General features: G+C 37.3%; 1 protein-coding gene across 2 annotated transcripts; it reads left to right on the forward strand.

Annotated features, from left to right (window-relative positions):
• Positions 1–35: 35 nt before the first annotated feature.
• On the forward strand, positions 36–27,866 carry CEP83 (centrosomal protein 83). Of its 2 annotated transcripts, XM_075058117.1 has the most exons (16): positions 36–108; positions 5,850–6,106; positions 6,453–6,603; positions 7,864–7,956; positions 8,234–8,365; positions 12,077–12,328; positions 13,651–13,782; positions 17,526–17,640; positions 19,115–19,259; positions 19,394–19,543; positions 20,187–20,262; positions 21,355–21,512; positions 24,295–24,424; positions 25,303–25,406; positions 26,104–26,284; positions 26,983–27,866. In XM_075058117.1, exons 2-16 carry the CDS (start codon positions 5,958–5,960, stop codon positions 27,172–27,174), a joined length of 2,160 nt encoding a protein of 719 aa, XP_074914218.1. In that variant the 5' UTR covers positions 36–108; positions 5,850–5,957; the 3' UTR covers positions 27,175–27,866. The 2 variants fall into 2 exon arrangements, 1 of the variants encoding a protein (XP_074914218.1); XR_012654495.1 differs by lacking the exon at positions 25,303–25,406 and having other exon boundaries at positions 24,295–24,428; positions 26,108–26,284; positions 26,983–27,005.

Here is a 27,866-nt window from a genome sequence, read left to right on the forward strand (position 1 = left end):
CCCGGCAACGCTGTCCCGTCTTCTCCCGCCCCGCCCTCCCTCGTCCGGCGCGGCGTTCCCAGGATGCTCCGCGGCTCGCGGGACCCCGGCGGGCGGCGGCGGCGGGAGGTGAGGCGCCATTTTTAAATTCTTCGCACCGGCGGTGAGCGCCGCCGGCTGAACGGGTCGGGGTTGTGAGGGGCCGGGCGTGCCGTTGAGGGAAGGCTGGCGGGCCGGGCGGGTGGGTGGACTGGGTCCTTCCTCCTCGGGTCCTCACCTGGCGGCGGACGAGGTGGGAGGCCTTTCGGCCTTTGCTCCGGTGGCCGCTCGCTCCTCCCCTGGGCTGTTAGTCACGGAGCAGAGAGCCGGGAAAGAGAGGCCGGCAGCCCGTCCCGTGTTCCGTCTGGTGCTAACAGCCTGCTGCGGCCTCTCCTGGCTGGTCGTGGGCTGGGAATCGCCCAGCGCAAGGCCGGGGGGGCAAAGCTGAGGGGTAGGGAGGGCCCGCTCGCTGCCTGGCTTTCAAATATTTACGTCTGCATGCTTTCTTTTCCACCAGTGGACCTTGGCGATGTGCAGTTTGAGGATAATGGTTATTTTTCTGCACATCTGGATGTGTGACACCCGTATTAGCGTGGCTTCTCTGACGAAGTTCCCACGTCCATAAGTCATAGGAAAATTAACTGTAAAAATGTCATGGTGACTTACACGGCTCGCTTTGCTTCTCGTATGCTCTTTGTCCACATACTGTAAGGTGCATATAATCATATTTCTGCCTACAGGAGGTGTAGGATACATATACTAACATGAGACCTATGCCCGGTCTGAACATCTTTAAGTCAATATGAAAGGGAAGTGATTTTTCAGAAGAGTTTTGGCTGTGGACTATAGAACTATTTGCGACAAGCAGCCATCTGTATGTCCAAGTAAAACTTTGAATGCTCACTTCTAATCAGCAGAAGTTCTTGTGTGTTTGAAGGTCTCTTGTCATGAAAAAACAGTGGAAAACACGTGGCATATGTAGACTAGCTGTTCTTGAGTACAGCTAGATTTACCAGCTGTAGCTCCCATACAAAATTTCAGTTTGATCAGTAACTGCTGTCAATTTGACATAGTCTAAGTGGCTAAAGCAAAAATTTTAATCCTGAGTTAAGATATAAACTTGTTTGTTGCTTTTCACCCGATAAGTAACCATATCTCTAGAATAAGACAGCAATTGAAAGTGCGATACTGTATGCTGTGTGTAGGGATGGACACTGAAATAATGTATGCTTAATTGTTGTTGGAATTTGTACTTTGAACAGTGTTGTGGAGGAAGTGATTGTAGTTTGAGTGAGATTGATGTCTTCTGTAATGTAGAAGTCATACAGATGTTCTCCAAAATTTCTGTACGTAGGCATGCAAAAGTGTTAAGTGTTTATTTTCACTGGATTCTCTACAATGATATCTGAGCACTATCCAGATTATGGAACTTCCTATAATAAAGGTTTTCATGTCTCTCTCTGATAACTGCCCCCCCAAGATATAGATATCTATTTTTTTTTTTTAAGGTGATTACTTTGGCTATTGCAAGTTGCTGATGGTGGATTAGTAGAATGTGGACTGTTAAAGTAATGAGAGCTATGCTATCATATTTCTCAAATTATATATAATTTTGTTTTGGTTTTTATTCACTTGATGTTCATGGGAAGTCTGATCTCTCATTAATGTGTTGCATAGTCATTTAAGGTAGGATTTGTTTCATTTAGCTAGCTTTTAGACAGTTACCTAGTCCGAGGCTGTGATTCCTGAACATCTGAGCTCATGATTTGACAACTCTGCTCCTGAAAGAAGAAAGCCTTGCTCCCCATCCTCCTTATTTCCTTGGCTCTTTGTTCCTTTCTCCTAGCCAGTACCAGCTGCCTGCTTTCACTGATGATGTAGCCTGTTGGAGTTTTCCATGAGCTAGCATGACTAACTGACCTCACAGAAAAACTGTTGAGTGTTTTCTGCTTGTTTAAGTGTGTTGGCTTCTTAGGTTATATCAGTTCATGGAAGGGTCTGACGAATGACAAATCTAGGAATGGGGATGAAGAAAGGAGGAGTGGAGCCTCCCGTTCCTGGTGACAGTGAGCTCTTGTATTGCATTCCACTTTTTCATTAGTTCATTATCTAGTCTTACTGTAGACTCTTAAGCAGGGATGAGAAGGAGTAGTGTTTGAAGAGTCATGAGGCTGTGCTGCTTCTGAGTGTCTCACTTATTCTTTCAGGCAAATAGTTTATTGTTTCACAAGACCTTGGCTGATTGGATTAGAAAAAAAGAAGAGAAAGAGCATATCAGGAGGTCTAGAGTTCTGACAGAAACAGGCAAATGGATTAAACCATACATTGTGTGAAACAGCTGTTTGGCTTTCAACAGATTTTACTGAGAATTTTACTGCTTGAGCAAAACATGGCACAAGGCTAAGTACTGTTAATTTTTTTCATCAATAGCTGCAAAATTACATTCATTGTATCAACTAACTGTTTAAAACAGTGTTCAAATATAAGTGTGGATGTGGTATGGAAAGCAGAGCCATGAGTGAGTTGTTATGTTACCCAGGTGAATTATCAGTACATGCTGAAATCATGTAATTTGGTTATGCCAGGTAAGCTAGAAGGAAGCCTTGTTGTTGTAAACAGCATACAATAAAAATAAAAATTGTAATATAAATAAGTACAATTATCCTGATATCTTCATATTTTTCTCTAAATGCAAGTATTCTCACCATTTTAAGTGCTTGTAGTAAACAAAAGGTTAAAATAATATAGCTGAAAAATCTTGTAAAAGAAGAAAAGCTCTTTCATGATGTGTAGATATAAAGAAGAGAGAGATGTGAAATAGGTCTTTAAGCGGTGTTTCTCTCTATGAAAATAAACAGTTGGAGAAGAAAGGCAAAGTAAAGGTCATTCTTGCAAACTTAATTAAGTTACTTCACTTAGCTAGGTATTCTACAATAAATATTGCCATTTTAGCTACTGAGTGTGCATTTCCTAGGTATCAGGACTCTGCACCAATACCTTTATATGTATACCTGCACAAAATGATGTTAAGATTTCATAGTATGCATTTGGGGAACTGATACAAGTTTGCAGTTCTGTAACATGACAAAATTTGGCGAATATATAGGTGGAGAATTAACTTTAGATATGATCTGGTTTTAGTTTCTTTAAAGTATGTTTTATGGTTCTCTACTTCTTGAACATATTTCCAAGAGAGGTAGAAATTTTAACTAGTGTTCCTTTGAAGTATTTCTCAAAAATTATGAGTGTAGTCTTGTGTAATTTTGAAGATTATTTAAGGTCTGTTCATTGACTATGAGCAAGTACTGTAAGCCATTAGCACAGAAGAAATTCTTCTTAGTAATATACTTACAATATTTGTAGCCCTAAACAATGTTGACTACTGACAGTTCGCTGCCAGGAATTATTTTATGATTTGGGGGAAAGAAAAAAAAAAGTTTTTTTTTATTTGTAAGAATGTGAGTAGGTTAAATATTACAAGTTGCTGTTAATAATTTCAAGGAAAGAGCTCTATGTGAAGTAATGAAATCTCTTATGTTACTGTAGTTTGGTTCACAGTTGTCACCAGGAATGCAAATCATGAAATTTGCCACTAGGTGTCCCTGCAAGCCAAAATAGTTTTGTTTCCTTAACTACATACTGCTTGGGTTTTTGCAGTCCAAAACAATTGTTTTGTAAGCTACAATTTTTGCCCTCTCTTCTTTCCTTTTTTCTTTTTCATGAAATCTTCATGCAGATGAATACGTGACCAGGTGTGTGTCTTGCTTTATAATTTGTGCGCTTTTTCATAGCAGCAAAAGCTGTGAGGAGAGCATATACTTCCCACCCGCAGCAGCTTGGAACTGAGAGTACAAAAGGTTGCGTTTCCTTTATCTTTTTCTTTTGGTTGATATGTTCTCAGAAAACACCATGGGCTTTTTGGTGTCTTTGACTTTGTATCTGTTACGCCACTTCAGAAATACTTCTTACTCGAGTAAGCTGCAGGATTCAGACCCAACTTTAAATCCTGTGTTCTTCCTTCTGAGCTTTGGCTTATGGTTTGATGGTTACATTTGGTATCTGTGGCTTATGAAAGCAAAGACCTGAGACAGAGAAAAGTACTATTGCCTGGTGGTTGGTTGTGTTGGTTTGTTGCTTGGTTTGGGGTTTTTTTGTTTTGTATTCTTTTTCAGTGATCATGATAACCCTGTTGGTATGCATAGAAATTCTTAGGGGTGTGCTGCCTTGGGTTTTCTCTGTGGACCAGAACTTTCTGTCCTCTCACATGGTTTATTGTCCTTAGGATCACTGACCAGTTCTCCTCATACAGCTGTTGGTTTAACAATTGAAAATGTCTTTATATTGAGTTTGGAAATTGCTGTTGTCCTTTGTTTCTCAACAACCAACAAAATTCAGGAATCAAAAATAGATACTGTATTGATTAGAAGGTTCTTCAGAGCTTATGCTGTTAATGTTGGAAATTGGTTGTGCATCCAGGACAGTCACTGAGGAGAATGTTCTTTATTCTGATTTCTTCCCCCTTGTTCTCTCAGCAAATTTGGGTAAAGCAGAATACAAAGTTGCTGTTGTCACTTTGCCTATACTAGTGGTGTAACTCTGGTAGATTTGAAAAATGGGAAAGAAAACTTAAACGTAAGACTTTCTTACATTATTATGTACATCTTAGTGGAACAGGCACTGACATGCAACGTTTCTTTTCCTATATGGAAGATAGATTTTCATCTTGCTTATAGTTTAGGGGTTTATAAAATCAAGTGGTAAGTGTTTAAGATAGATCCGTGAAAGATTTGAAGAGTGGAATGGTAGAAAACATTATATATTTAGCTGTATATGTAGAGAAGGTGAGGTATTTGCAGTGATGGTGGAGATTTAACATTTTTCATGTTTGACTTTTACTTTGTACAAAGTTACACTTTGTAACTTTGAATTACATTTTGTACACTGCAACCATGGAGTTCTTAGGCATCGGTCCAGTTATGCCAAAAGCTAAAATGGCAGAGAGGTTGGTTTCAAAGCTTTGTAACTTCCCTAAAATTCAGTTATAGTCCTCCTGCCCCCAGATCCTTTAGAAGTGTCAGTAATGATCAGATTAATATCGAAAAGAACTAATGGGGCATATTAGAATACTTCCTCATTTCTCGGCATCTGTCGATTTGCAGCTTTCTCACACCAATCTGATATTGTCACATTTAGCAAAACTCTTTCTGGAAAGGTCACAAGAAACCATGAGATAAACTTTGAAAACGAGGAAGTGACACGTATCAATGATGTATTTCAGGGCTGAACTTTGGGCAAGTATGTTCCAGACTGTCCATGAAACCTTAATTCTTCTCCAGAGAGGGCTTGATAGGAATTCAACAGTGAGAATTATCTGCTCCTCTTCTAGCTGAAATGAGTAGTACAACTTGTTAGGATAGTGTGACAAACTATGACTGTAATAAATAAAGCTATATGTGTCTGATGTCTGTGGCCTCTGCTGAACTCTGGTTCACAAGGCATCATTAGGGCATTACTAGCATCATAGTTTGATTCTCAGTGAGCAGCATAAGTAAAAATAACTTTTCATGTAATCTGTCAGATAGAAGTGCTTGTGCTTATTTTGTATTGACTCAAATAATCTCCATGTTTAAGTTTATTCTGTGCCCCTGGAAGGGCTTTTACTTTTTAGGGTAGGCAGAATGAGCAGAGAATAGTTGCCCTCTCAGTAGAAGCTTCTAACCTGAGTTACAGCAGAGCCAGGATTCTTCTGTACTGAAGGCAAAAGCAGTGTGTGAAATGTTTGAACTGTGAATGCAATCGATTGCTAATTACATGTCCTTGTATTTGTTCAGGTGACTTGATCTTCTGGGATGTCAGCAGAAGTGGATGGCGTTGTGGATTAATTATAAGTTAATTTTTATTTTGTCCTCTCCATATTCATCGTGAATAGTCATCATAAAATGGATGCTTTGGGCAGTCTCCTTCCTCCCGTGGCTGGAAATGGTGATATGGCTAATTCAGAAGAATTACAAAAACTCCTGATGGATGAAAAATTGCGATGTGAACATCATAAAGCAAATTATCAAATCATAAAGACAGAACATCTAAGGTACACTAACTTAAACAGGTTTCTTTGTATAAGTTGTTAAAAGGTGAAGCTAAGTAGCAGGTGGAAGGGATTTGACTGTTAGGTATTTCTGTATTTAAAGACAGGTTTGAGCATTGTTCAAACTAGAAAATAAACAATTGAAAATACCTTAAGACATTGCAGATTAAGTTTCTGCAATACTTCTTATGCTTGTAAATATGGGATAACTTTCCAGTATATTACAGGAAGAGGATATTAATAACTTAGTTCTAACTTGGTATTTGCATGTTTGCTTCTACACATGAGTCTTCTGAGCTTTAAGATCTAATTTTAGAGGGTAAATATAAATATGTATTTTATCTTGCAGATTACAGGACAAATATACAAAATCACAAGATGAACTGAAGCAGTTGTTAGTTGAAAAGCAGACTGTACATGACAAATTTCAGTTACTTCTTGCTGAATATCAAGAGGAGTTGCTGGGTAAAACACAGGAGCTGGAAAAACTGAAGATGCAGGTGAAATACTTTACTGGCAGGACTTAATATGAATTTTAATCCTGTAGTAGGGCCATACATATATTTTTGTTTATGTAATATGTATATACCTAGCTTGAATATATTTCAGATATCTTGAAATTCACCCAACCCGAGTAATGTTTCTTCTCTAGAGTGACTATGGGTTGAAATTATTGTTTTCTTGTTTAACTGAACCTTCCAAATCCTATTGTTATATGCAATGTTAATAGTTAAGACCCTCAGTCTCTGTCTGTGCATGCTCTTCTGTTATGGGGAGAATCATCTGCCCTGAAGGATGACTTAGATGCCTAAACCTGTTAGGATAAGTGACTGGAAAAATAGGTATTTGTTTCTCTTTGTGATGACAACTTGCTTCATTTAAAAAGAACAAAAAAACCAAAAACAACCAACCAAAGCCAAACACCACCCCCACCCCCTGCCCCTCCAACATTTAAGATAATTTGGATGACACTTTCTATAACTGCTTGTTTCCTTAAAATAATGCAGGACATGTTCTTAGAAAACAAATAGAGCATCTAACAAAGGATCCCAGACTCTGAATGGAGGAGATGTGCCTCAGTATCATAACTAGAATCAGTTTACAGGGACTTCAGGGCTCAGATATGTGGAAGAAAAGTAGAATAAATTAGAATATATCACAGGTTGTGGATGAAATTTTTTTTAAAACACTTTTTCTTGGTAGGTAGCTTGCTGTATTAACCATACCCAAAAAAAGGTAACAAAATGCCATGTCAGCATGGAGTGTAAGGCAGGGAATCCTTCCTGATTCCATTTTCATTTCATACCAGTACCCATGTATCTGTTGGAGAATGTGTATCTAATGTGTTTTACAAAGAATTGGTTTGGTATTGCTCATTGTGATTCTTTGGGGTTGGTTCACTTACTGTTTAATTTTTTTCCAAACGCTAATTCTTTATCTTTTATGTGAGACCTCTTTTCCTTCCCCCCCTCCCCCACAAAGGAGATAAACCTCTTGGCAATTCAGCTTGACATTTGTATTGCTTCTACCAGTAAATACTGACATTTTAAATGCTTCTGTTATCTCCCCAGAATATTTTTAGTTCACTAGTATCATGGGGTTTTGCTTCTGTAACTACTATTGAAAGTTCTTTAGAAAAACAGAAAATTAAGCAGCATTCCTAACACCATATTTGAAAAACTTTGTTCCTGGCTATTTGTCCTATCGCAGTGTAAATAAATGAATTTGACTAGTTATTTATGATACCTTTCTGTCTTAAGGTGCTAACTCCTCAAAAATTAGAACTGTTAAAAGCACAAATACAGCAGGAATTGGAATCTCCTATGACAGAACATTATCGGAAGCTAGAAAATGTAAGTAGTAAGTATTGAAATTCTATTTCATTTAGAGTAGTGATCACCAGGTTCCTAAAACCTTAGGAAATTAAAACTGAAAGGGGAGCAAAGTATGTCATTCTTTGTCTAGTACTGTTGCCCCAGGCAGTGAAGGTTGAAACCCTAGAAGAAGGAGAAGGAGGGATTCGGTTCATCAGATATAACTTGTGAAATGACAGGAGCATTGCATGGACATTTGAAGGAAATAAATCTGAAAACTTCTGATTGATGTTTTTGGTTCTTTTGCCTAACTTAGGAAGTGGAAAAATACAGAACAGAATATAACAGACTTCGTTATGAACATACTTTTCTGAAATCAGAATTTGAACATCAAAAGGAAGAACATGCACGTATTTTAGAAGAGAAGAAAATAAAATATGAGTCTGAGGTATGTAGAATGTTACAGTAGCTTAAAATGTATCTGATGACAAAACTGCTACAACATTGTGAAAACATTGGTACTTGATGCGTTGTCAGTTTGACACCATTTCATAACATAGTGTTTGTTTCCGTTCTCTTAATTCTCAAAACACTTTTATGACTTAGCCTAGAGCTGTCTCTGTAGGTTTGTTCAGTGATGTGTTGCAATATCATTTGTGCTATTATAAGTAAGAATAGACTTGCCTTCTGTCAAATGACAACCAGTAGCTTTGCTTAATGCTTTTTTTAATCGCATTTGTGATAGAATTTGAGACATTACGCTAATCTGAAATTAATAAATTATCTCAGCAACCGATGTAAGTTTAGATTTTAAATTACTTATGTGGCAACTAATTCAAGAAGGCAGCAGCAGAAGATATTGTTAATACCAGTGTCCTGGTTTCATCTGGGATAGAGTTAATTGTCTTCCTAGTAGCTGGTACGGTGCTGTATTTTGAGTTCAGTATGCGAAGAATGTTGATAACACTGATGTTTTCAGTTGTTGCTAAGTAGTGTTTAGACTAAAGTCAAGGATTTTTCAGCTTCTCATCCCCAGCCAGCGAGTAAGCTGGAGGGGCACAAGAAGTTGGCACAGGACACAGCCAGGGCAGCTGACCCAAACTGGCCAATGGTGTATTCCATACCATGGGACATCAGATCTAGTATAGGAACTGGGAAGTGGGGGCAGGGATCGCTGCTCAGGGACTAACTGGGTGGTGAGCAATTGCACTGCGCATCATTTGTACATTCTAATCCTTTTATTATTACTGTTGTCATTTTATTAGTGTTATCGTTATCATTATTAGTTTTTTCTTTTCTGTTCTATTAAATCGTTCTAATCTCAACCCACGAGTTTTACTTCTTTTTCCCAATTTTCTCCCCCATCACACTGGGGGGGGTGGGGGGGGGGAGTGAGTGAGCAGCTGTGTGGTGCTTAGTTGCTGGCCGGGGTTAAACCACGACAACCAGACAAGGGTATATTTTGCAACTAAGTTGGATCATGACAGTGGCGGTCAAAAGGATACTGAAAACTTTGGTAACTTTATTTCAGTTGTATTAACTCTTGAAAAAAACATTAATGAATTTTCTGTTTCAGAATTGGACTTTCAAAAGTGTAGCTAAATAAATTGCCAGCTTATTTATCTTTTAAATATATGCAGCAGTGTAAATGAGTGGTGCATGTCATTTGCATATTCATTTAAGTATTTGTCTGGGAGCATATATCCTAAGATGCCAGATTTGAATGTATTAATCCAAACATGAGACACAAATCAAAGCAATCATCACTTTCAAAATCAATCCAAATTTGCAAATGGAATGCATTAAAAACGTAACAGTTGTCCTTCCCGGAGCTAAACCCACATGCTGCTTTACAGCCTGCCTCTCTTGTGGGCTTGTTGAGTTTGTGCTAGTCCTGCAGCTAATTAGCACACTTACAGAGAATGAAACTACCTTGAGCCCAGGGCACAATGTGATCTAGTTTCTTTCTCTTAGATCCTTTTTAACTTTCTATGCCATTTAGCACAAGGAAGCTACAAAAACATCGTAATTCTTAAATGAAGTCTTGGGCACATCATGCAATAAGTGTTTGAATCTCCTCATAAAAGGGATTTGGAGGGCTTTTGCTGTAGAAATTGGCTTTGCTCCAATATAGATCACTGAGGCAACCTCTGAAAGCACTGCTGCAGATCAGAGTTTGGACTAGTCTCCAAATACCAAGAGAACTCTTACGTACCTTACTTTCTCACTCTTTTGCCCCCAGTATTACATTCAGTCCACATAACTCATTTTGAAACACTGGAATCTATATAATACATTTTTTAGTTACGGTCTTGAGGTTAGTTTGTACCTGTTGTACTACCTTGTAACAGAAAGATATTTTTTTTTCTTTATTTTCTATCTGACAGGGCCCAATTGTGTTGGCTGTCTTGAATTACTAACAGATTTGAGTTCTGTTGTGGTTGTAGAATTGTGGAATCATATGAGTTGGAAGAAACCTCCTTCTAGTCCAACATCCTGCTTAAAATACTGAAGTGTAATGAGATCGGGTTGCTCAGGGCCATGTCCAATTGAGTCTTGAACATCTGGAAGGATAGATTCCACAACATTTTTGGGCAACCTATTCCAGTATTTAACCATCTTCATGGTAAACTTTTTTCCTAATACCTAACTGGAATTTCACATATTCCAACTGTGTCCATTGCCTCTCTTCCCATCACCATGCATCTCCTTCTCTTCTCCAAGCTGAAGAGGTGTAGTTATCTCAGCCTGTCCTTCTATGTCGTGTTCCCCAACCACCTGACCATCTTGGTGGCCATCCGCTGGACTTGGTCTAGTTTGTCATTATTCTTCATCTACTGTACACAATCTCCAGATGCAGTCTTACAAGTACTGGAAAGGGACAAAGGATCACTTCCCTGGCTATCCTCCTGCCAATCTGCCAGGATGCATTTGGCCATCTTTGCTGCAAGGGTACTCTGACTAATGTTCAGCTTGTTGTCCACTAGGACACCCAGATCCTTTTCCACAGAGCTGCTTCCTTGACAGTTGCCCCCAGCATGTACTGTTGCATTGGGTTACTCCATCCCAGATGCATGACTTGCTCTTGTTGAAGAGGTTCCAGTCAGCCCATTCCTTCAGCCTGTCCAGATCCCTCTGAAGAGCAGTTCTGCTTTCCCAGCACATTGACCATTCCCCCCCCCCAATTTGGTGTCACCCGCAAGCTTGCTGGAACTGTACTCCATCCCATTATCCAGGTCACTAACAAGGACATCAGTCGGTATTGGACACTGTACTGATCTCAGAAAGACCACACTAGCTACAGGCAGTCAACTGGGCTTTGCACCACTGATCATCACTTCTTGAGCCTGGCAGCCCAGCCAGTTTTCCACCCACTTTATCGTCCACTTTTCTAGCCCCATATGTCACCAAGTTGGTGAGAGAGATAATGGGAGACTGTATCAAAAGCCTTGTTAAAATCAAAGTATACAAGAGCCACTGCCCTCTCCTTGTCTGCAGTGCCAGTCACCTCTTTCTAGAAAGCAGAGAAGTCAGGCATGAGTTGCCCTTGGTAAACCCTGCTTTCCATCAACCTGTCTTTCATGTGTTTAGAAATGGCTTTTAAGACGTTTTGCTTTATAACCTTCACAGAGACTGATGTGAAGCTGGCTATCCTGTAGTTATCTGGATCCTTCTTCTTGACCTTTTTGCTTTTCTTGATGATGGATGTGCTGTCTGCCTCTTTGCAGTCATCAGGAATCTTCTCTGATCGCCTTGACTTTTCAAAGGTGATAAAGAATAGCCTTGCGATGATACCAGTGAGCTCCTTCAAAATGCTTGGATCTGTTCCAAGGACTTGTGTGTGTCCAGTGGATTGAATAATCCCTAACATTTTCTTCCTCTACTCTGGGTACTGCTTTACTCCCACAGACTGCTAGGCAGCTCAGGGACATCTGAAGCCTGAGGACAAGCCTTATCAGTGAAAACTGAAGCAAAAAAGGCATTGAAGAATAGGTCTGTTGATTTTCCTACTCTAAGAAAGAAAATAACTGTGAATGTAATTTCTTAGTATTTTAAATGAACACTGCTGCTCTTTCCTGAATTGTCAACTGCTGTATTTGTTGCTGCCTGACACCTAACTAATGTAAAAGCTTTTATTTTTCTGATTAACAACTATCAGATTGCAAGGCTGGAGAAGGATAAAGAAGAACTCCATAATCAGCTGCTGAGTGTTGATCCCACGAGGGACAGTAAACGCGTGGAGGCACTCTCTAGAGAAAAGGCACAACTGTATCAGAAATTAAAAGGCTTAGAAGCAGAAGTAGCAGAACTAAGAGCAGAAAGAGACAATTGTGGTGTGCAAGCAGAAAATGTTCAAAGAGTACAAGTACGACAGTTATCTGAGATGCAGGCTATGACAAGGTCGCTAGAGGTAAGATTCTTTTTTTTTTTAACTTTGCCTCCTTGTAGAGTGTAGTGGGAATAGCACTTGAACTGTCACTAAAGTCACTGATAACTTTGCCATTGACTCTACAATTTGAATTTGTACCTTTCAAATTTAAAAACAAATTGTAAGTAAATTGGGAGTCACGTACTGCCAATTCGACTTTGGAAAGGTGGAGAGCTCAAATGAGAGATTCTGCTGAATGATCTTGTTTCTAAACATGCGAGTGATATCCATGTTTGCAGTCAGTAAGATGGTCATGTCAGCACTTGTCACTTGGCTGGAGTTAGAAACTGATGACAATATGTTAATAATCTGCTACAGTAAATTTTTTATTCTTTTCAAAAATGTCATGAGATGCTCCCCTATTCCTTTAATTCTTTCCTCACGTGTTTTCTTTCTTGCCTACCTGTGTCTCTCCTCTTTCCAACATGTTACTGCTATCGTTTAGTTCTTGGATGTCGCTCTCCCTTAAAGAAGCTTTCATATTTCTGGCCTGTTGTATTTTTCCCAGGGTTCCACTGTATTCCTCATCTGTGGTCTTCAGTCCTCCTGTCAGTTCTTGCTATCTCTCTAGGTAGTGAGTCCTTCCATGTAGATTTCTTGCAGAGTTGCAGCATACAGATAGATGGTTCATTTTCCTTTTTACTGTTATCAGTGCTGTATACCTTTGTTACAAAACGCTGTGATCACAACTTAAAATGAACAGTGCTGTAATATTCTTAACTTAGAAAACTTAAAAAAAAGTCCTGCTGGAAATAGGTCAGTTCAGAAAAAGAAAGGTGATATCATAGGTTAGATTACCTTTTTGATACTTAGTAAAGCTAAGATCTTGAGTCTATAATACTCACAGTAATTGCATTTTATTTCCTCTCCATGATGTTAATTCTTTAGTTAGTATAACTGTATAGGCCAAAATATGACAACTTTTTAAGCACCACTTAGAGTCATACTGGTGTTTACGGCCCAGTAATTTACTGGTAGGAATACCTGCTGCCTCCTAACCAAGTCAAATTACCTCTGCCTCTTGTGAAGTAGGATTGAAAATGTGTGTGTTTCTGTGCAGGCAGCGTTAGTAAAAACAGTTGTAACTTTTGAGTAAAATTCAAGACCCTTGTACATATTGTTGTACATACCCCTTGAACATATTGTTGAGCAAAGATATAATAATATAATATATAAATATTTATAATATAAAGAGTCAGTAATATCTGAAAGCCCAGATCAATTGAATCTTTCAAGTGAATAGCAAGAGACAGCCCTGCTCAAAAAAAAAATAAAAAATCTTACTAATACCTCCTTTATTCAAGGCAGAAAAGAAGTCTGCTGAACTACAGATTGATCGAATTGAGAAAGAACTGCAGATGAGTCATGAGCAAAACATTCTCTTAACTAGCAAACTTCACAAATCTGAACGAGAAGTCAATGCCTTGGCTACTAAAGTAAGTGCTTTTATGGTATCTGAAATACATTCTTCATATCCTGTTATGTTTACGTTTTCCTGTATATTTTACATTAAGAATAAAATAATAATGTCTTCTGCTGTAACTTAAAATAGGTTTGGAATTTTTTTCCCAATTTCAGTTGGAAGATACAGAATACGTGACTTTACAGGAAAAACATCATCCCTAAAATTATCTCTAAAGATTGAGGTTATGCTCTTTCTATTTCATTTTCTAGATCTTTTTTTCTAAACATAACAGGGCTTGAAGAGGTATCTTTCTTTATATTCATGATTTTAGTACTCATGAAAATAGCCAGCCCTATTTGATGGAAACAAGCATTACTTTTTCATAAAGTCTGCAAAGTGCAATAGAGCTTTAAATTGATTTTTTTTTTTTTTTTTAATGGAGCTATGGCTTCTAGAGATCTTAAAAAGTATCCTGTGAATGGGCTGTGTTAGCTACAGGAAGCAAGCTGCATTGGAATCACCTGTGGAGATTTAGGTTATATTAGAAGAAGGATAGTCACATTAACATAGCATTCTTCTTGGGCTAATGCCAGCATAGCTTGTACAGAAACATTTCTGTACAGCACTGCATCATATCATTTTAAGTAGATCGTTGTCTTGCAACATGTTTGAGTATCTTAGTTGTTGGGTTGGCACCAGATCTGAGAGATTTTGTTCTATGTTTGTATGCTTTTTTTTTTGAGATCTTAGAGAAATTTCTAGAAAAATACTTAAGATAAAAAAGATCAGAAAGCTTCAAGTTTAGGGAAAACCTGAAAGTGCTTAAGAAACTTGACAACACTGTTTAGTATTTTAGCGTAATTAGTTTAGTATGGATGTCAGATTCAGAGTTTTATCTGGTTGCAGTGACTCTTCAGCTATACAACTTAAAGACAGATCCTTTATGCATTTTCATATGTGATTATTTGAATAAATAAGAAAAATCAAAACAAGACTAGTAAACTGTTTTACCTTTAAATGTTGCAGAATACTTACATTACTTTATGTAAATCTGAGTCAGGATACTAGTCCTAATGAAGTAGTTACTTGGGTAAATGTTAGCTTTCTGCTGTCTCTTATTCCCTCCTTTCTGGAGAGAATACTGGGTAATAAATTTTTATCACATCTGTCAGTTCCTGGTAGCAAATTTAATCCCATGTGTTTTCTTACCGTTCTGGAGAGGCTTTAGTTAGTTCTGAACTAACTGTAAAGCCAGTAACTTTGGTCTTGTAAATCTAGCTGAATGCAGAATTATTTTAAGCTCTGTTGATTTAAAGTTATCCTGCACTTCTGAATATACTTTCCAGAATAACACTGACATGTGCTTTGAATGGGTACGGTAGTTAATATTGTCATAATATGCCTCAAGAAAGATACAATACAGGAAGAAAACTTTAACTTCTACCATAGTTGTTCTTTAACAATCTCAGATTTAATTCAAAACAGGCTTTACAGTGCACATTTATGAGTGTGAAGTATTTCATTTTGGTCCTTAATCCAAAAAAACGTCTCATTTAGCCTAAGAACAGGATATACCTATACCGGTATTTAAAACCTCTTTATACAATGTGTCATGCTTGTCTCACGTGAAAAATAAATAGGAGGGGAAAACTTCTGTTAAACATTTAGTAACCAATTGTCTATCAGAATATATAGAAGACTGTTACAGTCTTTACTTTTTGTATCAACTGGTGTTCTTTGCTCACCTCCAGAAGTAGGAGAAAATTAAAACGTTCAGTGGTGTTTCTTGAAAGGAAGAAAGTAGAAACTAATTTCTATACTAACCTCCACCCCCTTCTGCACCCACTCAAACTTCTTCCTGAGCACAGGTGCACGCACTGATCTTCCAGATTTTGTGCCTTAAAAAAGCCACCTTAAATCTTTGCAAGTTGCCCTGAAATGTTCTCAACTTAGTATTTAAGCAACCAAATCCACCGTGTAGTTACTTAATAAGCTACTATGTCATTCTTAACCTTTTGCCACTTGTATATGCTAGCAGGTTGTAATTACATTTGTCATTGTGAATGGATTTTTATTATAAGTGCTTTCCTCTAGATATTTAATTCTCATTGACCGTGTAATTACTCCATACAAATGCCTAAACTATAGAAAGTTTCCATGCTAGCAGTAATTGTCTTTGATTTGATGTTCTTAAAGCTCCTGCTTTTATGAGGCCATTTGATGTGTGTGTCACGGTTGTAGAGAAGTATTTGAATTAAAATGCACTTTAAAACTATGAAGACCTGGATTTTGAGGAAGTAGTGTAGCACTCCAGGAGGTCAGGAGGACTATAAGTATTTACCAAATTGAAATTACTTGGGGGAGCAATTGGTAATCTGGTTTTGCATATTACTGTTTTGTTTTACTTAGGGAGATTAAATTTAACTTTATTTTAGCTTGACTTTGAGGGATCTTTAGTCAGAAGTGAAGTATGTGTAAACTGACATGCTAATGCTTGAGTTAGCGAGGCATCAGGGTCTTATGCAATTTGGATCAGTGTCATAGCAAGGTATTTCCAATGAGTAGTCTTTTCAGAAATGCCCCAGTATTCTGAGGCTAGCTTGTAGAATGTATAGTATTTATTCAGAAACTGAGTTTTCAAAGGCAGTCCTGCACATCTGTGCATATGTCACCAACGCTTCTTCAAAGAGTAACTTTTCTACACTGTAGCTTGTAATAACTGGCTGGTTAGATGTTGTGGTTTAACCCCAGCCGGTAACTAAGCACCACGCAGCCGCTTGCTCACTCCCACAACCCAGTGGGATGGGGGAGAGAATCGGGGAAAAAACAAGTACAACTTGTGGTTTGAGATAAGAACAGTTTAATAGAATGGAAAGGAAGAAACTAATAAAGACAACAACAACAATAATAAAATGACAATAATAATAAAAGGATTGGAATATACAAAAGAAGTGATGCACAATGCAATTGCTCACAACTCGCCAACCAATGCCCAGTTAGTTCCCAAGCAGCGATCTGCCCTGAGCCAACTCCCCCCAGTTTATATACTGGGCATGACATGACATGGTATGGAATACCCCTTTGGCCAGTTTGGGTCAGCTGTCCTGGCTGTGTCCCCTCCCAACTCCTTGTGCCCCTCCAGCCTTCTTGCTGGCTGGGCATGAGAAGCTGAAAAATCCTTGACTTGGTCTAAACACTACTCAGCAACAACTGAAAACATCAGTGTGTTATCAACATTCTTCTCCTGCTGAACCCAAAACACAGCACTATACCGGCTACTAGGAAGAAAATTAACTCTGTCCCTCCTGAAACCAGGACATTAGAGATGAAATACATGTCAGTAGTTAGAGAGCCTGGTTCCTGGAATATATGTTGTGTTTCAGCACTTTGATTGTTTTAATCAGGGAATATATAAAACTTGCATCTCAACATGACTGACAACTCATTCAGTAATCTTCAGTGTGTGACTTGAGGAATTAATAAAAACCGGTAATAGTACTGATTATGATTTGGGGAATCAGATCATGCCAATAGCTTTTGTGTTACAGTATCTATATAATCACTAGAAATTATCTACAGGAGTGGATATTCTGGATTGGCTTCAGGAAAGCAGTGGAAGAAAAAATTATTTAAGGTATTTTTAAAATAAGCATAGTCCGTGATTATTTGGCAGACTTTCTTGTTTGCAAGGTATCACATGAAAATCTTACAGTAAAGCTGTGAATAATATATATATTTATTTTACTTGATTTGGTTTTTTTTTCTAATTCATAGGTAGAAGAACTTAAACATTCACATAAATTGGAAGTAACAAATGTCAAACTGGAGGCAGCAAGAACAAAGAGTGAGGTAGAAAGAGAGAGAAACAAGATTCAAAGTGAAATGGATGGTAAAACGTGCAATTAATTTCTAATGATTTCTTTTGTAACTTCTAGTTAGAATACTACAATTATTCTTCCTCCAAACATTCCCCAGCAGCCTTCACCTTCTACTTCTGGTCTAAGTTATAGATCTGACAATTAATTTTGTATCTGAAATAACTGTGTTGTTTCACTTGGTCTACTAGGTTAAGAACAGTTATGAACAATTTTGCATTTATGTAAATTAGTGAATCTGTGACACAATCTGAACATAATCTGTTTCAAATCATGTACTTCATATGGTTATTTTTTCTATTAATGCCAAATTCTAGTGTCTTTCACACTCTGCTTGAAACTGTAACATACCATAGGGCTTCAGTGGTTGTTTTGTTTTCTGATTCTGTGTCCATGGAATCGATAACAACTGGGTAAGGTTGCCATGTGAAACAAAATACAATTTATAGCTTGTTCTTTAAAGAAAATAGGCAATGTTCTAAGCTACCTAATACAGTTGAGTATGTAGGCAACTTGAAATAGCTTTCTGGAGTGAAAAGGCCAAAGCTTTCTAGTACTAGTTATGTGTTGATGATTTAAGTCACTACACAGCTTTTAAGCAGACTGTCCTCACCGATTTGCCATAACCCCCAAATAGTACCTTCATCTTCCTGGAATAGTTGTTTCTGTTCACTTGCTTTAATACTAAGTTCTCTAAGAGCAAGTAAAAGTGGTGTTTTCTGTATTGACAATGCGCTTATAGTATATTGCGAACTAAAAATGTTGGACCCTATGAAATACAAAACTAAATACAGACAAGATTTAAGCTAACCTGAACTTGCTGTGGAATCCAGTTTGCACCACTGAATTAACTAAACAACCAGGAGTCATTGTTATAGCATGTTGGCTTATTTGCTGGTGAACACAGGTGTCTTGGTCACAAGTTTTTAATTTGCATCTTTTGTCACTGCCTGTAGAGTAGTAATTTTAGAATTGCCTCGTGGTAATATGAGTGGATTAAAATGTGGGATTTGTTGTAGCCAGGTTACTATGGTTTCACTGGTAAGCAGTTACTGTTTACCATAAACTTTTTGATAAAAAGAAAATAACAGATTTTCTTCTTTGACCTTCTCATAGCTATTGTGGAAAACTTTTTTTTTTTTTTTTTTTTAAATCCAGACACAGCTTCTTAGCAGGAATTGCTTTAGAGCTTAAATCTATAATAATATCAGCTGTTTTATTACTTTTGTATGTTAAAATAATAAACCTTCATAGACAGAGATTCCAGTGTAACAGTTACTCTTCAAAAGCTTTTGAAATATTGCTGTTATACTAAGAAAGGCCATGTCTCTTCTGTTTTTCTTGGGCTTTTTTCCCTTTCATTCATTCTGTCATGTGAATTGTGATTTTTAGGTCCCTTATATCAATTTATAAAGTTATTTTAATACTGGATTTCATCAGGTTGACATCAATAATGACATTTTAACTTTTTTTTAATGTATAATGCAGGATTGCTGTCAGACAAGGAAATTCTTAAGGCAGCTGTTGAACGTCATAAGGTGCTTTTAGTAGAAAAGGATCGGGAGCTAATTCGTAAAGTGCAAGCTGCCAAAGAGGAATTTTTTGAAAAAATTGCAGCCTTACAGGATGAAAAGTATGTTTTTTGATTTACTGCTCAACTTCTAAAAGAGGAGTGTTTTGAGTAACTTTTAAAAATGTCATTCTTAGCAACTAAACACTTCTGGCATTTTGTCATGACTCTTGTGTGCATGTTGAATAATGTCTCAGGTTAGAACTCGAGAACAGATTAGCTGATCTAGAGAAGATGAAAATGGAACAAGATACTTGGAGACAGTCTGAAAAGGATCAGTATGAAGAGAAACTACGTGTTGTACAGATGGCGGAAGATTCTAGCAAAAAGGAACTTCAGCGTTTGCGGTAGTGTGGCTTTTCTAACCTTAACACAAATTTCTCTTTTTCCCCCCCTATAGTAGTCAGTATAAAAGTTTACTATTCATAGATACATACATGTTCATTATGGTAAATTAAACAAAATTATCTTTTTTGCATTGTGTAAAAAGAGAGTAGAATTAAAAATGTGCTGTTTAAAAAAGAATAACATTTTTCATCCAAACCTTTAAAAATTACATTATTTTAATTGACATTTTTAAGGCATAATTTTCCAATACTCATGTTTGTTAAAATTGGGTCCATGTTGGCTGCTGGCATAGCCCCAGTGTTAGAGTAAACCATTCCTCTTTCCATAATGGCACCATATCAGCAACTGGGACCCTAATACAGTTTCTCTTTGAGTTGGTTATTACAGTTCTCGGTGAAGTTGTTTTACTACAGTATATGTATGAAGGTCAATATGATAAAAGGAGCAAAAGTCAGACTCCAAAAGCCAACAAATCTACTCCCATATGAATTCTAATAATCAGTAAAAATACATTTTTAATCATCGTTTAGTTAAATATTTACCAGACTTTCAAATTATGCAATATATTCTATTGTCAGACCAATTTGTCTTAACATCTATGTTTTAATTAAATAAAAATAAGGATATCTTATACAATTTTAGATTAAAAATTCAACAGCAAGCTATTCAGACAGAGGAATTGGAAGAAAAGAAACGTGAAAGTGCTGATCTGAAACAGGTAAGGTTTTATTGCCTTGTAATGTTTTATAGAGAAATACAATCTTTCCTGCAGTTATCATTTCCAGTGTTTGAAGATTAGATTGAATTTTTAAGGCTTTTTTTTTTTTTCCTGAGAGACAAAACACAACAGATAGTTAAAAGCGAAAGTGTTCAGAAATCAGTCATGCTTTCCTGGACCTTTATAAGTGGATTACAGCTTTTTGCTTAATGTGTTTCGTGGGTACCAAGGATTTCAAAGCTGAATGTTTATAGACTGGTGTATTGAATATGGTTATGCACTATTTAACTGGAGATTCAGTTTCCATGGAGACTTATAAATTGTTTCTAGGTAATGCTTTGCATTTACACTGCATCTCTCATCTGAGGTTCTTCAAGTGCTTAACAGATGTTTCATAAATGAATAAACTAGTGTAAAGAGGTATATTTCTATTGCAGAGTAAATTGACGGCAGTGTTGAAAATAAAACCTAATTCTTTTAACTCCTGCTCACCCATGATGTTATTTAGTAGGCAAGAACATAGCTGCGCATCAAAGTAGTCTGCAAGCTGTGTGCACTTGAAGTTCAAGGCAGTATTTTTTTTTCCCTTCAGAAACTGAGGTATCTTAGTGTCCATGTGGAGGGAGAAAAAGGAAAGGGAAATCATCCTTTCTGTGTGCTGGCTGCAGAGGTTGGACTTTTCAGACTCTGTACTTGTTTTTGTGAACTGGTTGGTACAACGCATTGTGCGTTATGAGACAGAAGAGTCTGGGTAGCTCCACGTTGTGTGGTGCTCTAGTTCTGTTCAGTCCTGGGGCTTAATGTTGGATTTCTTAAGTTCTGGGGGACACATCAATGACTGAAGACTCCTGCATCCCTTTCTCATTTTAATTACAGTAGAACACCTTCTTTGTCTAGTAGTGATTTACTGTAAAGCTTCTGGAGAAGCTGTTGAGTAAGAAGACAAGGAACAAATAAGAAAAGCTTATGAAAAGCTAATGCAGCCAATTGGTGTCCTCGTTCTGCTTTATCTCAGTATCTCAAAATTAATTGTTGGTTATTTGCATACCTTCTCAAATGGAATTATTTTTTTTTTTTTTTTTTTTTTTGTAGCAAGTTCATGACATGCAGCTCCAGCTTGCCTCACTTTCCCAATCAGAAAATGATTTGCTGGAGTCTAATCAGAAGCTGAAGGAAATAATAGAGAGATTGAAACAAGAATGTCAACATGCAAGGACTCAGGCAGAAAAAGCTCAACTGGAAACAGAGAAGTAATTTTTTTTCCTCCTTTTGGCTTTACTTTTCCTTTTCATATTGCTTGTGTTCCTTTTGTGTGGATTCCTTTATTCAGAATCTACAATCCATAGTTAAGTCAGAAATTAAAAATAAACTGGGCATATTGGACAATTGTAAAAAATAGCTATGCATTCTGTTACGCAGAATGTATAAAAGCTTTGCTTGTGGTAACTTCAAAAATAGGGGTTTGTTTCCATTCATGTCTGTTACAATTACTTATTGACTAGTGAAATACACTATTTGTATAAAATGAAATCCTATTGATACTGAAGTGAATGTCAAACTTATATTAGTTTAAGTGGATCTAGAGTTTCACACACAGTTTTTTTAAGAGTGTTTAAGCATTAAGGGTGAAAAAAGCATTGTATTATGCCTTGATAAGTTTTCAGGGACCCAGTCTGTATATGTGTGTATGTACTCCCCCCACCCCCACCCCGATCCTTTTAGCTGATACGAGGCAAATAAAAGCTTATTGGATATCTTCTAGTTGCTCTCGTCAAAATTAAAAATAATCACTTTCCTTTTTTGCACAAGCTTGACCACATACCATCAAAATATGCTAATAAATGCTGAAGGAAACCAAATCTTGTTCAGACTCCATATAGCAATGAACACTTTCCTGAAATTTAAAGATTAATTTGTCAGTCAGTCTGAAATAGCTGTTTAGTATTTCCTCGCCTAATAACCAAATACATGTCTAACTTGTGCTGGATTATTGTGGTGGGTTTTAAAAAAAGTCAGCATCCCAGATTGAACAGAAAACTTCCAGAAGATATAATGTGGTGGCTTTTTGTTCTAGCTTCTCTTTTGCTACTAATTGGTACTGCAATTGTTTTGTTTTCATTAGTTTAAGTATTGCTTTTCAGCTTAACATTTGAAGAGATTATTGCATTGGGACTGCAGAGTATGTTCCGTTGTCAGTAGCATGTTAAATACTTCGGATGTTTACTTTAGGAAGGTGTACTCATATTTTGAGTGAGGTTGACAGTCTCACTCAAATAACAGTGACAATGTGACTTATATATTTATGGGCCATAGACCAGTCAGGAGTAGGTTTTCCTGGGAAGGCAGTGGAAGGAACTTGGCAGTCCTCAGAGATCGTTGTATAAGTATGTAGATAAGGGGAGATGCACCAAGGCTGATACCGCAGAAATTAAGCAGCTTTGCAACCTACATTTAAGTCCTCCAGGTCGGTCCTACTGTTACCCTGGGAGCCCTGGGAGATGTTTCCATTCTTTTTCTGACTCTGTGGGTGACAGGACTTCCTTCCTCAGTTCAGTAATTCTTACGAGCTTGAACTCCCAAGAATTAAGTTGCACCAAAGCAACTTGGCTTAAAGAGGAAGTGAAATAAGAACCAAAAAATAAGAGAGCCGAAGATAAAAAGTTTCAGATAAATCAAATAATGCCAGCTGAACCATAAGTAGGCAAAGCAGCTGCCTGCCTGGCTGTGTCAGTCTTAGGCTTGGAAATGAAAATGTGAAATGAGAAAAAGGGCTGAAGGCAAACTATGAGACTGACACGGATCAGAGATGAGCTCAAACTGGCACTTGTTAAGTATTTCAGGAACAGCATTAGTGGCATTTGGAAAAAAAAAAAAAAAGAAAAAGCTCATGGCATTTTTAACCACTGTCTCAATTGAAATTCTTTTATTGTTAAGGAGTGCTTTTTGAGAAAGCTCGTTGTTTCCTGGGTAGTAGTAGTAGTTATTTATAGTCAACAGCAAGTCACAAACCCCACTGGGTCTACTAAAAGAACTGTGACAGCTACTAAGTGGGCCAAGATCCTGGTTTGCATATGAGAGTGGATGATTCCCAATACTTCTACTGTGGGGAAGGGAAAGGCTGTTTGATGAGAAATTTATGGAGATTTGTTCATAGTCCCTGTAGGAAAACTGCATCAGCCCAGGACTGGAGTGGGATGGACACACTGATACCAAGCCTTGGACTGCATTTCTTAAAAACTGCTGCACAGAATCTCACTATTTGGTTTTGTGTCTTTTTTTTTTTTTAATAGTAATGTAGTTAAGTATGCAGTTAATTCTTGTCTGCTTTAACCCACAATGCAGATAGCGCAAACAAGGCAGCAGAGAGAAACTGGCTCCTTTCCTATCCACTGCTAGAGAACACAGCCTAATTTTAGTATGTTTTAACCATGCAAAGACCTAAACAGATAACGTATGCCGTCAGTAGTGCGTGTTCAGCTGAAATGTTGTCTAGGAACTACGTCGGTGGAGCTTCCTGTTGTGTTGGTGTTTGTTCTGGCCGTGAGCGCATACTAGTCAAGTCTGTACTTCTCTGTTACAGCGGTGTAGTAGACTGCACAGGGCAGCAACCTATTCTCTTGCATCTTACCTCCCGAACAGAGAAGGTAGTTGTCAGCCCTTCTGACCACTGATGTTTGGCATAGGTGTCTACTGTTGTGTTCCAGTGTGATTATTTGATCTGAATTTAGAAATTTTCCGTGGATGAGGTGGCACACTGCCAAACCAACAAGCAGCCAACAATTAACTAGCTTATTGGAATCAGTTTTCAAAATTTGCCTCATAGTTGAACAAAACCTAGGATGATAATGCACAGGTTTGAATGTTGTTAGTCACAATTGGATTGTTAGCACAATCAAATTGAAATCAGATCCTTCAAGTATATAAAAGTAGGAGTTGTGAAAAGATGCATCTATTTTAAGAGCCTTAAGGCATTAATCAAACACACTGTTTGTCTATATAACCTCTTAATCTTTTAACCTGATTTTTTCAAAGGACTTTAGAATACAAACGTATAGAATGGCTGGAGGAGAAGCATGTGCTTACTCAGCGCATCACAGAGAAAGAAGAGAAATACAACCAAGTGAAGAACAAGCTATGTCGAGCTGCTGTTGCTCAAAAAAAGGCATGTTGACTCTTCCTTTATGAATGATCCAGCTCATGAGAAGTCCAGCTTTACTTTGGCCAACTAGAATTGTTTTAATATTAAGGGTTATTTGCAGTCTACTCTATAATAATAACAAAATATATCAGGTTTGTCAAGATTAGCATAGAAATAGGTTGAAGTGATAAGCAAAAGAATATTACAGCCAACTACTTTGTTATAATGCCATCAAAGATTTTGTGAGGCTTTTTTTGCATGCATGTGTGTGTCTGTATACGGTTATTTAAGAAGTGGACTCCTTGATTAGTAAGGATGATGTTTGGGATACTAGACAAATGATGTTCTACTTTTCCTTGATGGAATATTGAAATATTATATCTTCTCCTAAGCTTGCTTTTTATGAAATAACTTGAAAGGAAAAGCTAATTGTTTATAAAATCTCAAGATTAATTGGCAATTTTATACATTGGACATACACAGGTTATGAAACCTACCAGTAGCTCTTAAGGTTGTAAGAAATTGAGGTTAACATGAGGAAAAACAACAACAACAAAAAAGCATACTTTTTTTTTGGTCATGTTTATACTTATTTATACATGGTCATTTAAAGAACGAGTTTTGTAATTCTCAAATATAGTTAGTGTTTGTTAGTACAGTTAGTCACTGACCCAACAAGTGACTGACAGCTGTGCATCTTTCAGTCACAGCTATGGATCATTTCCCATCTCTTCTGTTTCTCATCATCGGGATTCAGAACTTTCGAACAACACATCACCTCTTCTTAAGGAAGGAAAATCCTAAAAACTCATAGCTTGAAACAATGTACAGTGTAGATTTAATTTTTACAGGATCTAATCTATCAAGGTGTTACTTAGCTGTTTGAAATGTCTGTTTGACAGAGAAAGACTCTCAATGATAATAAACAAAGGAGGATGCAAGAGAAACTAGAACTTTTGGAAGCCAAGATAGAAGAACTAGAAAAAGAAAATCAGGTGTTAAATAGGTAATAAACTTTGCTTTTTCTTGGCTTGAAAAATGATATATGCCCAAGATCTGACTTAAAAATACGAAGTATTTTTGAAGATACATGACTCTTAGTTTAGTAACTGGTGTCCAGTCTGATGGCATTTTCAGCACTAGAATTCTTTGAATGGAGTCCATTTAGGATGGGCAGCTGAGAGCTTATAAGACAACTGCAGGGCTGTCTCTTGAGGAAAAAATAAAGGAAAAATATCTGATAGATGCAGTTGCAGGAATCCCTTCAAAAGAAGGAAGTGAAAAAGACTTCAGAATTGCGAAAGAACCATATTTAACATCCTCTTTGAAAGACAAACTCTTTTTTTTTTCTTTTTTTTTCCTTTCCTCTTTCTTGAGTGCCTACGGAGGGCTCGATAATATTTAATGTGGCTTGATAATATTTAATTTAATGTGGCTCCTGTGACTCACTACTGTGAATGCTATTAAAAGCTTAATTTATTCGATGTAAATTCTAATCTGTACTACAGCAGATACCTTAATATGTAGAGGGACTTTTAGATAGACATTTAGGCAGAAGAATATACACAGCTCTTCCACCTTCCAGTTCTTCTGGTATATAGTTTTCCCTCATAGTGATAGTAAACAGCAGAGTACGCGTGGAGAGGTGTGCTTCTGTGCTGGGGTAATAAAGATTTTGAGCAATAAACAATCTCTTATTTTAGGCAGAATGTTTCCCATGAAGAATATGCACGCCTCCAGAAGAGACTAAAGGACTTGCAACGTAGGCACAATGAATTCCGGAGTTTAATTCTGAATCCTAACATACCGTCACTCAATCCAGTCAGTATAATGTCATCATCGGCCTTGCCTCCTGGTCCTGAAGTGTCCTTCCCCCTTCTTCAGGTGGTGATGTATTACAAGTTGTGAAAATAATAGCACAAAAGAGGGTACTGGAACAGTCCTTTATTACAGACTTCAGTCTTAACGAAAGAGTATTTGATCTTTAGGCAGAGGAAGGAAACTTTGAGGAATGCTTCTAGCATTGTTCCTCACAAGAGGAAGGAGTTCTTGAAAGATAAATGATACGTTATAGAATGTAACAAATGGGCAGTTTTAACCTAGTTCTCCATACTTTGTCCTTCTGAGAGGCTTTAAATGGCTCCTTCTGGGCAAGAAATACCATAGTGGTGTTCTCACACCATGGTTTCATTACTAAAAAGCAGTATTGCTGCTCTTCGTTTCTTGTGTAGTTAAAAGAGTTTTTCTTACTCTGGTGAGCTTCTGAGGGCGAATATCTCTGGCTGAGGTTGACCAGGCTGATCACAGATTCTTGGTAACAGTGACCTCAGGTCTGCGTGCCTCTTCATTTGAGAGGAGGAATGCTTACACGTGTATTTCTTGCCGATGCTGTTCATCACGAACGTCAGAACAATACCCACAAAACATTGCTGAGTAAAATTTAACAAATGAGGATATTTTGGACTTCACAATTTTTATTTTAAAATCATTAATTAAAGAAAAGGAAATTAGTGCCCATTTTGGTCCCCTGTAGGTGTGCAAACATAATAAAGCCACTTTGTTGTTGTTGTTTTAATTTCAAGGAGGAACAGCATCAAAGAGAGCTTTCCCTGCTTCGCAAGCGGTTGGAAGAACTAGAAACCACACAGAGAAAACAGCTGCAAGATCTTGGACCATCTAGAGAGCGAGCAATGGTGGGTGCATACAGGGACTTGGCTGGAACCAAGCATGCTAGAGAAGGTGATGCACAAAGCGAGGACTCCAAATGCTGTTAGTTTTCAGTAGCTTCTCCTTTGTACGTGCTTTTAATATTTTGCCAAAAACATGTTTGTATGTGCCTACATAGCATAAAATATATTCTGCATAGTTTTGTATTTATTTTTGATAGGCTGTCATAAATTATCAAATATAGTGGTTCAAAACAAAAGCATTGAAAGGTTAACTACATTTTAAAATGTTTTTATATAAATGATGTAAAATTATTTAGAAGACAAAACATAGGAAATAATCTTATCACCTGAAACTTTAAAAAACTTTTACCAAGGTTTGGTTTATGCTGACATTTAAAATAAAAATTAAAATAAATTTTTTTTGGTAAATCCTTTGAAACTTATTTGATAATATCCTCTTACTCCTTCAATGTAGAAGTTACTGTATCAGTGTGGAGTTTTGCTGGGTTGCTGTTTTGATTAACAATGCTGTAATCCACATTCGGATTGTTATTTCAAAGTTCCCAGGCAGACAGAGAGGATGAAATGAAATGTAGGAAGTGCTGGAAACTTTTATTGGCTACCCTTGACAATCTGCCTCTTGTATTTTTGTAATGGGAATAAGCAATAATCAGGTTTTTTAATATGATGTAGTCAAGATGAAGTATAATAAAGTGCCTTCACGTTATGAAAATGTAAGTTTTTATTTGTTGCTACTGTAATTTGTTTACTTAACTACAATTAAATTATTTATTCAA

The sequence above is a fragment of the Buteo buteo genome, chromosome 26 (genome assembly GCF_964188355.1).
Source record: "Buteo buteo chromosome 26, bButBut1.hap1.1, whole genome shotgun sequence".
Classification (NCBI taxonomy): Eukaryota; Metazoa; Chordata; class Aves; order Accipitriformes; family Accipitridae; genus Buteo; species Buteo buteo.